Source organism: Cricetulus griseus, chromosome 5 (genome assembly GCF_003668045.3).
Source record: "Cricetulus griseus strain 17A/GY chromosome 5, alternate assembly CriGri-PICRH-1.0, whole genome shotgun sequence".
NCBI classification, from domain to species: Eukaryota; Metazoa; Chordata; class Mammalia; order Rodentia; family Cricetidae; genus Cricetulus; species Cricetulus griseus.
The window spans coordinates 11,570,489-11,584,538 of NC_048598.1; the positions used below are offsets into that span (position 1 = coordinate 11,570,489).

The window sequence follows — 14,050 nt, forward strand, 5'->3', positions numbered from 1 at the left end:
ATGAAGAGCCAAGGTCTGGCTCCCTGGGAGATAGTGCCTATGGCGGGCCCGGTTCCCCGAGGCATACACCGTCAAGGCAGTGGCACTTCCCCACACATCAACTCCTGTGAATAAATGGAATCGATAGTGTGGGACTGGGCTTCACCAGAGACAGCATGAGGCCACCATGCAAGCAATCGGCAGTTACCCACAGTTGTAACCATGGGCTCAGCACACTGTCACCAGGGCGAAGCCTGCCCTTTTCGTGTGGTAGCTCCTTCAGCTGTGTGTCCTTCATCCTATGTTTTATTTCATCACCTGGGATCACTGTCAGGCCCTTCCCACCCTCCCCTCTCCACTCTACCATTAAAGGCACGCATCAGGCTGTCATTTTCTTTTTAATTTTTAATCAGTCTGTGTCGAGAGAAAACAGGACTCGATCAAGCTTCCAGCCCTTGCTGCTCTGCCAGCACAGTGATTTTATGGATGAGAGTTTTGTTTATATTTGTCTGAAACCCAGAGGAGGAATGGAAGCGACGCCACAGACCAACATATATTTGAAGAGACGCTTCTGGACTGGGGGTTCTTAGGCACAACACCCAGTGGGCGCCATGAAACCCTCACAGTAGGAACGCAGGATGGCGGGCAGGCAGGACCAAAGGCCCCCTGAAAGCAAGAGGGCAGGGTGGCTCGGGGCTGAGAGGCCAGCCTGCAGACTCTGCAGCACAAAGAGAGCTGGAGGGAGCGGGGTTAAGAGCCGACTTACACTTTCTTCGGATGCAGAATGTGTTTTACAGAAACTTACGTTTTGTAAAATAAAAGGATGGTTACGTTTTAGGGTCAGGGACAATGTGATAACAACGACCCTCGAAGGAAGGCATGGGCGAGCAGATAAACACGAGTGGAGTCTTTCTGAAATACCCAAACCAAACATTACCAAATCACTCAGTCCACCACAAGATCTGAACGTGTCCTCAACCGTGGGAAAAGTCACAGGTTTATCCCAGGCCACGGAGCCACTGCCAGACCACGAATACAAACACCGATGCTCGTCACCAGGGGGCAGCACAGAGCATGGGGGGCTCTGCATGAAGACATTTTCAGAAAGCAGAGTTGGCTTCTTTTTCTTCCCTTTCTCACCCGAACCGCCACATCCTGCTTTGGACAGTTGTCCCGGTGTAGAAGATGGTCTGAGTATTACATGAGAGTCTTGCCTTGGGAGCCCGTCCCTTACTAATGAGGGCAGAGAAGGATCTGCTCCTGGGCTGGCCGGTTAACATGGGCTTTCTACAGAGACAGGCCTGTCCAGATCTAGTGTCCCTAGACAGTTCACAGCAGATTTTAGAAGCGGATTTATACAATGTGACATGCTTTCAGAGGGGCGGGGAGTGCTGGTAACACAAGCCAACAGGATATGTGAATTGTCAGGATGTGTGTGCCACTGTCTCACACTCTGTCATGGGGGTGATGCAGAGAGTCCCCTCTGCCCTTTGTTCCCTGCAGGTCATGACGGGCCCGCGAGTCCCACTAGGACGCACGGCGACTGTTGGTGTGCAGACCCGCAGTCCTGTTGGATATGTGTGGTGTGGTCACTGTCCCCATGTAGATAGATTAGAAAATGCCCCAGTTTCTCCCAAGCTCTGTCCTGTGGCCTCACTCCAAAGTTCAAGGCTCTTTCCCCCAAAGGGGACAGTGGCATTAGCAGGACTTCACCCAACTAGGGATCTTCTTCCATTAGAGGGATCTCTGGAAAGGAAAAGGTGGTTATTTGCTTAGTACAACTAAAAGCTACACGATCTGGAATTATGAGTCTCATTAAAACTGCTCCCATCCCAGAAATCAGTGAAGAAAGGAAAATGTTCAGTTCCACGAATCCTTTAAAGGTCAAATAAAACAGCATCCCTTCTCCCTGCCCTGTATCCTATCTATTTGCCAGAGACCAGTTTGTGATTTTATATCCAGCTCATAAAAAGGACAACATTAGACTTTCAGCACAAGCTCTCACAGTCACTCAAGCCAACAGGTTACAATTTCAAGCACAGAGAAGCAGGGTGGGGCACAGGGAGGGTGCTCTGTGGGCTAGCAGGCTCGTTGGTGTCCTGCTTCTGCTGTTTACTGGGGCCACACTCTGGAACCAATGTGATTTTACAGAGTGGCGCCAGGCTTCCTTCCCCTGGAGAGTGGAGCCCCGATGACTCCGACACATTTTACTGTTTTCATGGGCTATAATCTTCCCCAGGCCTGATGCAGCTTCCACTTCTTTTACACTGGGTAACGTGACTTCTATGCACACAGCACTTCTCTGGGGTCAGGTGGGCATGGGGGCCCGACAGGTGAGGCTGGCAGCACTCCTCACGGCACCAGCCTCCCAACGCCTCCCAGTGTGCACGGCAGCATAGGAGAACCAGCCTTCTTTAAGTCAGTTTTGAAAGATGTGCTGGGGCCTGGTGCACACATCTAGATTGTTCCTCTGCCTGTGTGCGATTCTCTTCCCGGGCAGCACCGTCAGAAGTCCTATTCAATTAAAGGACAAGAAGACAAAACCCCTGTCTTACAGGAGGCATCAAAGCTGAAGCACTGTCTACTCTTAGCCTTTGAACTCGGTACCCTCTGGGGCCACATGGAATTTCTATTCCTGGGATTATTACTCACAAAATTATGATCATTCTTTAAGACAATTGGCCTGTCGACAGACCTACAAGTAGAGAGAGTGAGAAGCGATGACAGCCGGGTAAATAAGCAGGCCCACGGCCTTGACCCTGAGCCGGGGAGCTGGCCACAGCTTAGCAAATACTTACCATCTGCAATGTCGATGCCTGGGCTGGAGGATGCCACCTCCTCGGCTGTGCTCGCAATTGTTTCAGGGGTGTCTGGGGCAGGGTGGTTGCCCCCTTGACACATGGGGGCTGAATATAGACTCTGGAGCAGCTCAGAAGAGCCCGAGGTGCTATCACAGGTTTCGGACTCCCCAGGGCCTGTGTCCGTGTCCCCGGAGCCGGGGTATGCTGGAGGGCTCTGGTCATCCACAGGTAAAGGACAGCCCTGGCCCACGGAGGCCAGGTACCCGGGGCCTAAGGCACTGGAGCCTCCGCTCACAGCCTCATCATAGGTCGGGAGCATGACGGGCACTCCATCCACGACCACGAAGTCAGGGTCACTGCTGGAGCTCCTGGGAGGACCCCTGTGCAGAGGAAGAGGAGGAACACGTCAGGGTCTACACCACTCCAGGAATGAGACAGTGTGGAGAAACAGTCTCTTCTCTCAGGTGTTCCTGGCACCATGGCCTGGTGCTGCGGGAGGTTTTCCTTATAGCACTCTCCATCCTACAGGAGGGTGACACTAAGTGCCCAGAGGGCACAATCGGTCTGTGTTTATTAGGCCTCTTCTTTGTAAAAACAAAACAGAACAAAAGGAACAAACAAAACCATACCACTCAACTTTAGAGAGAGAGACAAAACACAACAGAAAACTAAAAAGGTGGGCTATTAGTTGCCCCTCTGACTGTGTCATTCCAACGGCCCAGAGAGAACCTGTACAGTTGCTGTGAGGGATTTACATGGCAGGGAGGCCAGCCTGCTATACCCTCGGGTGCTCCCTCCCGGGTGGAGCACACACACAGCCTGGCATACCCGAGGGTGCTCCCTCCCAGCTCCTGGTCTGGCCCTTGTTTCTGATGTCAGGTGAACACGCCGTGGTGCTGAACCTGACCCTAGGAGATGTGTGTTACCACCAGGTTCTGCCCCTGGCTCCAGAAGGGCCCACAGCGGTGAGTAAAACAGTCTAGAGCGTGGCTGCTTATTTCTTCTGCTGGGAACTGAAGTTAGAAGAGGAGGCCAGAGGATGACACAGCAGAAAGTGGAGGTGATCTGTTTAGGTGTGAGTGCTTCTGGGAGGTGACATGGAATGTCTGGACACGGCATTTATGGGGGAGGGGCGGCATCAGCCCGTGCTGCTTATTCACATGACAGGGACGGCTATTTGAAACACCTGCAATAGCTCGGGGATTATGGCATTGCCTTCTTGCTCCAGTCCTTAGAGGCTACCCAGAGAAGGCAAGAGACCACCTAGGCTTGCACTCCCTAGAAGGTGGGAGGAAGGAAGGAAGGAAGAAAGAAAGAAAGGAAAGAAGGAGGGAGGAAGGGAGAAAGGAAGGAAGGAAGGCATGCAGAAAGGAAGGAAGGCAGGCAGGAAGGAAGAAAGGGATGGAGGGAGGGAGGGAGAAAGGAAGGCAGGTAGAAAGGAAGGCAGGCAGGCAGGCAGGCAGGAAGGCAGGCAGGAAGGAAGGCAGGCAGGAAGGAAGGAAGGCAGGCAGGCAGGAAGGCAGGCAGGAAGGAAGGAAGGAAGGCAGGAATGCAGGCAGGCAGGAAGGAAGGCAGGCAGGCAGGAAGGCAATTAGCTTGGTGCTGCTCACCCTCCCAGAACAAACTGTGCTCACCCCTCTCTGGCCTCCATGGTCTCCCATCAGCCTATCTGGCTCACTCAGGACTTCCTCCCTGCTCCTTGCTTTCCTGTTGTCAGACCCAAGCAGGCTGATGCCTCTGCTCATTTCTTACCCTAACAGCCCATGCTCGGGCCACAGTCCCCTCTGCACAGATCCAGTCATGCCATGTGACTTTCATATGTGTTGACATTAAACACCTGGGATCTGGAAAACACAGTCGTCTGTCCTTGGCATGCCCTTGCATACCTTGTACTCCATTTTGACAGATGACAACAACTTGCCCTAAACAACTAAAGGAACTAAACTAAACAACTAAAGGAAAACCATCAAGTCAGTCTTGAGAAAATTTCAAAGACATCCTAGTAGTCCATATATTAGAAAACTCTTCCAAGCATCCATCCATCCATCCATCCATCCATCCATCCATCCATCCATCCATCCATCCATCCATCTTTCTCTATGGGCCATCTGAAGGTTTGTTCACACACTGTAAACCACAGTGGTGTAGTGTAGCTTTTTCTTATGATCCTTTGGCCTTCTTGAGAAAGTGTAATTGCTTAGTGATAGAACATGGTCCCTTGATTAATAAGAAATAATGTTGAAGACGCAGAGCAGATGGAAGGTTTGAGGAGGAGAAGAAAGGAAGGTTCTGGAACCACAGTGAAAGCTTAGTGATGCCACCAGGGAGGTGCTGATACAACCCTGGGCCTGGGAAGGACATAAGTGACCCCTACACCCAGTACACGCAGCTGGGGAGAGTGAGGCACTTGCTGAGTGTGACCTATGGTGTTTCTGCTGCCAGGTTCAGGAGAACTGCTAAGCAAGATGAAGCTCTTGGGACGTGTGAGGTTTGGGAAACTGCCACTCCTGTTCCTCTCCACACTCCTGGGAGGTGAGAGCTATGGGGCTGTATTGAGGGGATAGAGTTGATTCCAGGAGCCTCCTTCTTGCCCAAAGCATAGTTTTTGTTGTTGTTGTTGTTTGTTTTTTCAGGCATGAACTTCAAATTTCTTGTTCTGATAATTAGGCACCATTGTGAGGGCAACTTAGGGATGAGGATGACTGACTGAGAGGTAAAGAAAGCTGTGCGCTGTCAAGGTTCAGCTGTAAGGGCAGTCATGGAGTGAGGAGGACACAGGCATGAGGACACTAACCTCAGTCCTCAGGTGCAGCCAAGGAGGAGAGAGAACCACCATCTGAAGCCCGGGTCCCATCCTAGGCCCTTCCTGGTTTCCCACTCAGGCCTGCTCTCCTTTCTGAAGCTTCCTGCCCTATTTTGACCTCTGCCATGTCACATACCTGACCTTGATGCCTCCCCAGGTCTATGTAAGTCGTCTTCTAGGGCCACAGTAGGTGGATCGTGATATGTGTGGGGGTGCTCCTGATGGGGCATGCACAGCTTGCATTCCTGGCCTGGTCCTCTCCTCCAGTCCCCCAGAGTGCCTGCTCCAGAGTGGCCTGCCCAGGGAGGCAGGGATGAGGCCTATCTCCATCCTGGTGCTGTCTCCCTAACAATCTACCCAGACCTTCAAGCTCTGTCTTCATCTGTGCTCTCTCTGCTGCACTGACCTGGGAGGGAAGTGAGCCTTGAACTTGGTCTGGAACATTCTGGCCAGGATGACTAGCAGTAACACCAACAGCACGCTGGTGGCTGTGAATGCCACGATCTTCCATGTGGTCAGGAGGGTCTCATGGGTGCCAGGCCACGTTTGCTCTGCCATGAGAGATAACAAAGCCAGGCATGAGGTACCATGTTCCTTTGGTGGGTGGTCACCTAGTACATGAGGTAGCCGTGGTATGCCTCCTGGGACTCAATAGACATATCATACATGCAGTACATATGTAAATCATGTTAGGACCCACACAACACAAAAACCTATCTCTAGCATGGGTCCTGCTGGGTTGAAGACATCATTTACCAGGAGCCCGTGGAGCTTGCATACAGTCTCCACTTGCGTGAGATCAGTTCTTATCCACAGAAACATCATTCCTATTTGGATGAGTGTCCCTCAATGGAAGAGAAGGGTGGGGTCATCCACTGCTCAGATCCCTGAACCATGCACATAATTCTGATTACGCCCATGGGCCTGCAGCCTTACCTGTGGACAGCACCAAGGCTGTGAGAAACTGCAGAAGTTGAATTCTTCCCTGGGTGCCAGGGCTCTGATTCAGTTCATAAATATTCCTGACCTTCTGAAAAAGGCTGGGAATCCCTTGGCAGAGTCCAACACAGCCACCCATCTCCATAATGGTTCATTTTCTACAGCCTGGTCCTGAGGCTCACCATAAGGCAAGGTGTCATTCAGGACGCAGCCTGGCCAAGGCTTGAAGACTGCTCTCAGAGGACCAGCCTCCCCCAAGGGTGTAGCCTCTAGTCTCACCTGATTTGATGCAGTAGACTTGGTAGGAAGGAAACCACTCTCCATACTGGCAGGTGATGTATTTGTAGTCACTGGTGAGGCTGTAGCCAGGATTACAGTAGAACTCTACCACGGTCCCGTGGTTGTAGCGCTCACAAGGCCTCGGGTGGCAGATGAAATCTCCGTGACTCACCATGGGAGGTAGCGGACAGACTTGGGCAGTTGGGGGAAATAAAAGTTTCAGAACCAACGGGTTCCTGGGAGGGGCCCTTCAGACATGATACAGGTACGGCCAACAGACTAAGGTTTGGGGCCAGACAGTGGAAGGAAGCCTGCTATGATATTCTGAGCACGCATGTTGTCATGTGGTGTTGTAAAGTACATCGTAAAGAGAGGCTCCTCGTACGATGTGAAGAGTGTGCCTATTTAACAGATAGTATTAAGCTACTCTATTAATAATGCATGCTATTATGTGCCAGACAACCTAGTAAATAAAATTAAGATATTTATGGGCAAAATCTTTACCCAATGGCACAGTGCTGCCAAGTCTCCTTCTGTTACCCAAGCAGTCATCTGGAACGGTTCAAATGGAGGAGCCATGGCCTCGCCTGACCCCCTCACAGCCTGCAGGGTTCAGCCAAGGGCAGGCATGATGGGACTCTCCTACTTCTATTTGTAGTCTTAGCCTTGGCCCCTCACAAACAGGTGCTACCAGGGCCCCAGGCTTTCTTCCGTCAACACAGCATGGGACCTTAGATGCGTCCCTTTACCCTCTAAGTCCTGGTCTTCTTCTCTGTCAAGTGGAAGCTTGTTCTGTTTGATGATATTTAAGGGTTTTCTGACCCATGCTGTATGATGTTGGGGGAAGAAGGTTGTTTTCGGCCTCCCACCTTTGAGATCACATCTGGGCTATATTTCTGACACTGGACAGACGGTATTAGAGGAGCTGACAAATTCATCGCATGCCACAAAGAGCTCTCTGTCTGCAGGACTTGGAACTAAACAGCATGCCACTTAAACACTCCTAAGGAGACAATCAGACCACATTCTACCAATGCTTGCCTTTCAGATCACACCTCAGAAGGCTGAAAACCAGGACAGACAAACGCAAAAGTGAGTCAACTTTTGGGGCCCTTCCTGGGAATAGCCAAGTACTCTGGCTAGTGTAGAACCCCCTGGCACCCTGCACCACACCTCAAACTGGCCAAAGCTTTCAGAGAGCATGTGGTGTGTGTTATTTGAGCTGGATAAAAAGATGGGCCTTGTAGGGAGAGACCCTGATTACATGTACTGCTGACCACGCCCAAACATGTGTGGTCACAGGTACATAGAAGAGTGTAGATAAGGGCAAGGGAGAGCCAGGGGCTCTCTCTCAGGGTTAAGCCAGCATTGGGAAGCGTTCTGGGACCAGACCGCTCAGAGTGCCAGTCTGGTTACTGATTCCTCGTGTGAGTATAAATCCCCAATAGATTACTAGTTAATAACCTATCTCAGATTCCACTCGTGTTCATCTATAGGGCCCCCTGATGGAGGTGTTCCAAGATGTGCCTTATCTCTAACCCTGCAAACAATGCCGCAATGTAGATCCTACTGACTCTTTTAAAGATGAGGAGACAAGCTAAGAGAAGCAGCGAGCGGAGAGGGAACAGAGGCTCGCTGTAGACACAGGTACGGAACTGAACTCTGGCGGAACTACTCAGCAGCCAGTGGCCCCCAGCAATCCCTTCTCATCTCAGTGCCCTCATGGAGCAAGAGGTATCTGAGGGCTGTCCTTAGGGATGCTGCCAAGGCCTCAGTTCACAGCCAGCCTCTAATAGTGGGTCCATGGGGTTGGCTAGGACCTGAGCATTAAAGGAACTCAATGAGGAGGTAGAAAAATGGCAAAGACAACTGGGAAGTTACAAGATTAGCAAGAGCAGGGCACTGCAGCTCCCGGCTGGTTGGGAGAAGGGGTTGCTGGGGTCCCCGTAGAAAGTAGAATGGTGGAGGTTTGTCTTGGAGAAGCTGGAGCAAAGGAAGCCACTCCAGGGCAGAGAGTGAAGGGGACACTTGAGGCAGCTTCCAGCAGGGAGTCTAAAAGGTGAGGTCTGTAGCAGGTAGCCCGGCTGGAGCACGTACCCAGGGATGGAGCCGAGGCTGGGGGTGTGCACAGCTAAATGGTGTCGGATGAGAGGGGCCTCCAGGTAGGCCCAGGAAACACTGAAGTTTGACTTCTGACTTTAGCACTGAGCTTCCTGCTGTCTGGGGCTGTTCCCTGGGCTGGCAATGCACCCCTGCACTGCTCACACCATGGCACAATAACCCCATGCACTTCTGTTTCTGTCTCTGCAAAGGGCTCTCTGTCCAGGCTAGCTACTCACAGGGTGCTTAGGAGGTAAGCAAGACGGCCAGCAAGGATGGCTGGTGACCAGGAAGGACAGAGTAAAGGCACCCGCAATCTTCATACCTCTGAGGACTCCAAGGATGCAATAGTATAGGCTCCTCCTTTACTTAGCCCTCTTTTGTGTAACTGTGCCCCCACTGGTTCCTGGAAGGGTGAGGGGAAGGGTACCCCAGTGGCCTCCAGGGCTGACAGGACCAACTGTCTGCTGGGGCTTCCTAAACCCTGCACCTCTGTGAGTGCTTTACGTGAGTGGAGACCCTTCCTGTGAGTAAAGGTATATGAAGTGTCTGTCTACCAGCTGATGAACAGACAAAGGAAATGTGATGTATCCTATGGAACATGACTCAGATTTTAAAAAGTGAACTCTGCCATTTTCAAAAACACAGATGAACACCAAGGGTATTATGCTAAATGAAATATACCATAGGCAGAAATTCTGCATGATGGTGAACTCACCAGTATATATAGTGGAATATATATATATATATATAAAATCATATATATATACACATATATATGTATACACACACACACACACACACACACACACACACACACACATAATCAAATTCACAGAAACTGACTAGACAGTGGTTATCAGGAGCCAGGGGTTAGGGAATCAGAAAGTCATGGGTCAAAGGGCACAAACTTGTTAGGTAGGGTAAACAAGACTTGTGATCTGCACAGTCCAGGAGCTATAGTTAGAAGTACTAAGCTGTGTCCTTAAACTTTGCCAAAAGCAAATTTGAGCTCTCCCCTCAAATGAGACGACAGCTGTGGGGAGATGGGGTGCCCATGGCTCAGCTTTAGCAATGTCTCACTATGTGGGTATGGGTCAAGGTACCACATTACACACCCAGATGTATGAAACTGCTGGAAAAAGGAAGCAACACTGTGCACTAAGGTGCTCCTACCCACTAGGCTTTCTGAACAAATCCCCAAAGGCCACCCTAGGGTTGGCAAATCACCAGCCCGGGCCTCAAGGGCTGTAACACCTCACAAAAGAAGCCCTACACTAACATGTCTAAGTGGCTATGACAGGATGTTCCCGCACTTGGCCTGAGGGATGAATGACTGTTGAAGTCCCAGGCAAACAGACTCACAATGTGCTTAAGAATGGCTTCCCCCACAATTAGTCAGTGTGGGAAAGTTGTCCACATCGATGTTCAAACCCTGGCTCTGCTACTGAAGAGGCCCCTGTGCTTCGGGGCAGTGGGCGTCTAGCATAACTTCTTCCTGAGAAGAATCACTGATGCCCAGGGTTGTCAGGGTGACGAGAAGCGCTGCAAGACACACTGCCCAGTAGGTTCTGAATAAATGATGGTAATTAGCACAGACTCACTGGAGTTCTGCTGCACCCACTCCCAGGACGGGCACTGCCCAGGCTCCATGCCTGGCTGCTTGCACAGTGAGGTCTCCCAAGCAGAGCAGCACCAAACATTCAGAGGGCCTGGAGCCTCTGGTCACCATGCTTCTTCAGAGACCAGGTAAACACTAATGGTTGCAGAGGGTTGTGTTCTCTCATGATCAGTATCCCATGGAGACGTGTGTCCCCCAAATGGGAGCATTTATCCGCACACCTTGCTATGTTCTACTGACTGCACCTGGAAACACCATTAGCTGCAAAGGAAACCTTCATGGGGGGTAGTTTGGGGTGCACGGTGTTTCTTCTGGCTTGGAAGGAAGCATTAAAGTATTGTTAATTATAAACTTGCTGGGCTGGGGGATGGCTTAGCTAGTAAAGGGCTTGCCGTGCAAGCCTGAAAACTTGGATTTGGTCCCCTGAACCACAAAAAAAAAAAAAAAAAAAAAAAAGAAGGAGGAAGAAGAAGGAAGAAGAGGAGGAGAAGACAAAGATCCACCAAACACCTCCCCGCCCCAGGGTTTCAGTGATGTTTCTTGATAGTGTACAGTCAATTCTCCCTCCTTGCCTAAAGGAACCATGGGTTTCCTGCCAGAAGTGGAAGCAGCAATGGACTGGTCTCAGTTACGCTTGGTCACAAGTTCTCTCCTGGGACCACTGGGAGGCAGTGGAGAGAGCCCAGCTGTGCTAGGGACACTGAGGATCTGCTTAAATCAGCTGTTCAGGGAGAAACAGCTCTGTTCCTGGTGGGGTCTCAGATCCAGATCCCAGACAGCAGCTGTTTGTTAAGTGTCCACAACAAAATGAATAGAAAAAAAAATTGATTTGACTTTGTTGCAGCATCCATGGGTTGTTTCAACGTGTCTTTATTTAAATGTAACCTAACTACAGTTAAAACTAACAATTAAAGATGGGGGCCTATGTGACAGCTTCCTCTCTCCATTTTCTTTCAAGAATCCATGTCACTACAGATTATGTCAGCATGGGTCTGCAGCACACTGGAAAACAATCAGTAAAACACACGATTCACGATGGAGACGAATGCCGGTCTCATCACAGACACATCTGTATTCGCTACTTGTCTACTGCTGTGATAGAACACCATGACTGAGGCGACTCACAGAAGGAAGGGTTTATCGAAGCTTCTGGTTTCAGAGGGTAAGAGTCTATATTGGTGGGGAGGCTGTAGCAAGTGGTAAGCGTGGCAGCTGGAGCAGGGAACTGGGAGCTCATCTCCTCAGTGGCAAATACAAGGTAGAGCAGAGCCAAACTATAAACAGCAAAGCCTTCCCACAGTGACATACATCATGGCTCATATCCCTAACCTCCCCAAACAGCGCCACCAACTGGAGACCAAGTGTGCAGATACCTGAGCCTATGCAGGACATTCTCATTCAAACCACCACAGTGTCCACTGCTTTATGGGGCAGAAAGGCCAGGAAGAGCTCAGCCGAGGGAGTACTGAGGCGGGGAATGCAGAGGGGAGTCACAGTCACTGAAGAGGAGCGAGAGGGAGGCTGCACAGCAACCAGTCAAGGAGACAGTTGGGACAGTGCAGATGAGGTCCATATCCCCATGTTTAGAAGTTGGGATTTTGTCAGAAATGTGATGGAACGCTGTGAAGAGCAAGGCTTGGCAGAGCTGTAAAAGCCAGGTCCGGCTTCTGTGTGTGTGGCTGGCAGCTGGAGTATAACCCAGACCTGCAGAGTTATTAGGACATGGTTGTCATGATCTGAACAGATGATGGCAGCCAGGAGCAAGTCAGTGATGGCCAGCATGCTGGGAAGGAGAGTGGTGGAATGCCCTCTGAACACTCTAGTTCTTTTTCTACAATAGGTTTTTGATAGCTGGATTTGGGGGCCCCTGGGAGAGGAGCTAAAGACAATGGCCAGATTTTGGATCGGAGTTGACTGTGATGCCATTCACCACATTAGGTAGCTGCCTTGTGGGGAGGAGTGGTACTGAGTTCAGCTTTCTTCTTAGGTTGGAGCTGCCACAGAGTGTCAGTCAGGCATCTGGAGAAAGATCCAGGAGATAGCTCAGCAGTCATGAGCAGAGAGACGGTATTTCTGACCATGGGACTGCATGAACTCACGTAGGAAAATGTAGAGAAAGGGCCCTAAGACCAAAGACATCAGGAAAGACAAAGAGACAGGCAGAGTGTGCTCAGTTGTTTCACAGACGCCGAGAGGGAGTGTTAGGAGGAAGAGTGAGCGCTCCCTAGTGAACAGGGAACCATAGGAAGAGAAGCTGCCATGGGTCTGGCTACATGGAAATCACCGGTGACCTTGAGGCTTGGTGGTGGAATCGAATCCATCTGCAGACAGCAGTGACTGGGTGTGAGGGGAAGTCTACTGCAGGGAGGCCGCGGATGGGGTGGCCGGATGGTCAAAGAGGACCCCACCAGAGTGACTGGTGATACAGGTAGAGGGGCTGAAGGGGGCAGCCATGAAGAAGAGGAGAGGGGGTGGGTACCACACGAGCAGGGAGGTTGATTTGGAGAAGGAGCTGGATCTGGGCACCAGCCTGAGTAGCTCCGAGGCAGTAGACAGACAGGCAGACTATTCTCTAAAGACAGCTATTTTCTGACTAAACTATGGGGAGGTCATTATTTAGCAGCTGAGAATATAATTCCTTAGTCAACTTATATATTTCAATCCATGCAAAAGAGGGAAATGAACCTCATGAATATTCACACAAACAGAAAGTGCAGAACGTTATAACCTATGTTCTCCAATGCTTTAAAATTCTTCCAAGTCGTGAGCCCCATTGCTTTCACTGATCATTTCATTCTCACGTCTTCCATAGGCTCACACAGTCCACGGATGTTGTCCACGTAGGGAAGGGCTGACCCTGAGATTATGCATCCACCTTTACCTCACACGGTTAGTGGCAGAGGCTGTCCTTTTATTTCTGAGTGTCCCCTGTGTCTGTCAATGAACTGTGACTAGACAGAACACACAGCAACTGATAGCATGGGGCCAGGCTAGAGCCATGAGTCTCTTCCTTATTAGCTAGAATGGAAATGATTTCCCAAAGGGATCTGAAGACAGCAGAGTCCAGGACACCTGGTGATGAGACAATGTACTAACTGACCAACACTCGAACCACACTGTATCATGAACATGAATTTTGTTTTGTTTGCACTACAGACCGCCCCTTGGGAACTTCCACATAGTCCTGGTGTACCTTACACTTGGCATAAGGAGTAAGGAATGGGCAGGAGACTGCTCGGTGAATCAGCACAGTGGGCACTCTGATGAGTTCACTGCGATGACCACAGCTGGCATGCACCCTGCTACCATAACTGATTTATTTTTATTTTGTGGACACCAGTGTTTGTCTGCATGTGTGTCTGTGTGATGGTGTCCAATTCCTTGCAACTAGAGTTATAGACAGTTGTGAGCTGCCATGTGGGTGCTGGGAATTGAACCAGGGTCCTCTGGAAGAGCAGCCAGTGTTCATAACAGCTGAACTATCTCTCCAGCCCCTTGAACAGTATCTTAATGCTTCAAGTCGGTGGC

General features: G+C 50.5%; 1 protein-coding gene across 3 annotated transcripts in view; it reads right to left on the bottom strand.

Moving 5' to 3' along the window:
• Nucleotides 1-364: 364 nt before the first annotated feature.
• The window catches only part of Susd4 (sushi domain containing 4), a 111,513-nt gene continuing 97,827 nt past the window's right edge, over nt 365-14,050 (bottom strand). For all 3 annotated transcript variants that reach the window (XM_035445671.1, XM_035445673.1, XM_035445670.1), the window contains 4 exons: nt 6,802-6,993; nt 5,990-6,134; nt 2,778-3,160; nt 365-1,725 (listed from right to left, as the gene is read on the bottom strand). In XM_035445671.1, coding sequence (XP_035301562.1) covers nt 1,697-1,725; nt 2,778-3,160; nt 5,990-6,134; nt 6,802-6,993 — 749 coding nt within the window. In that variant the 3' untranslated portion in view covers nt 365-1,696. The remainder of the gene's footprint in view (nt 1,726-2,777; nt 3,161-5,989; nt 6,135-6,801; nt 6,994-14,050) is intronic.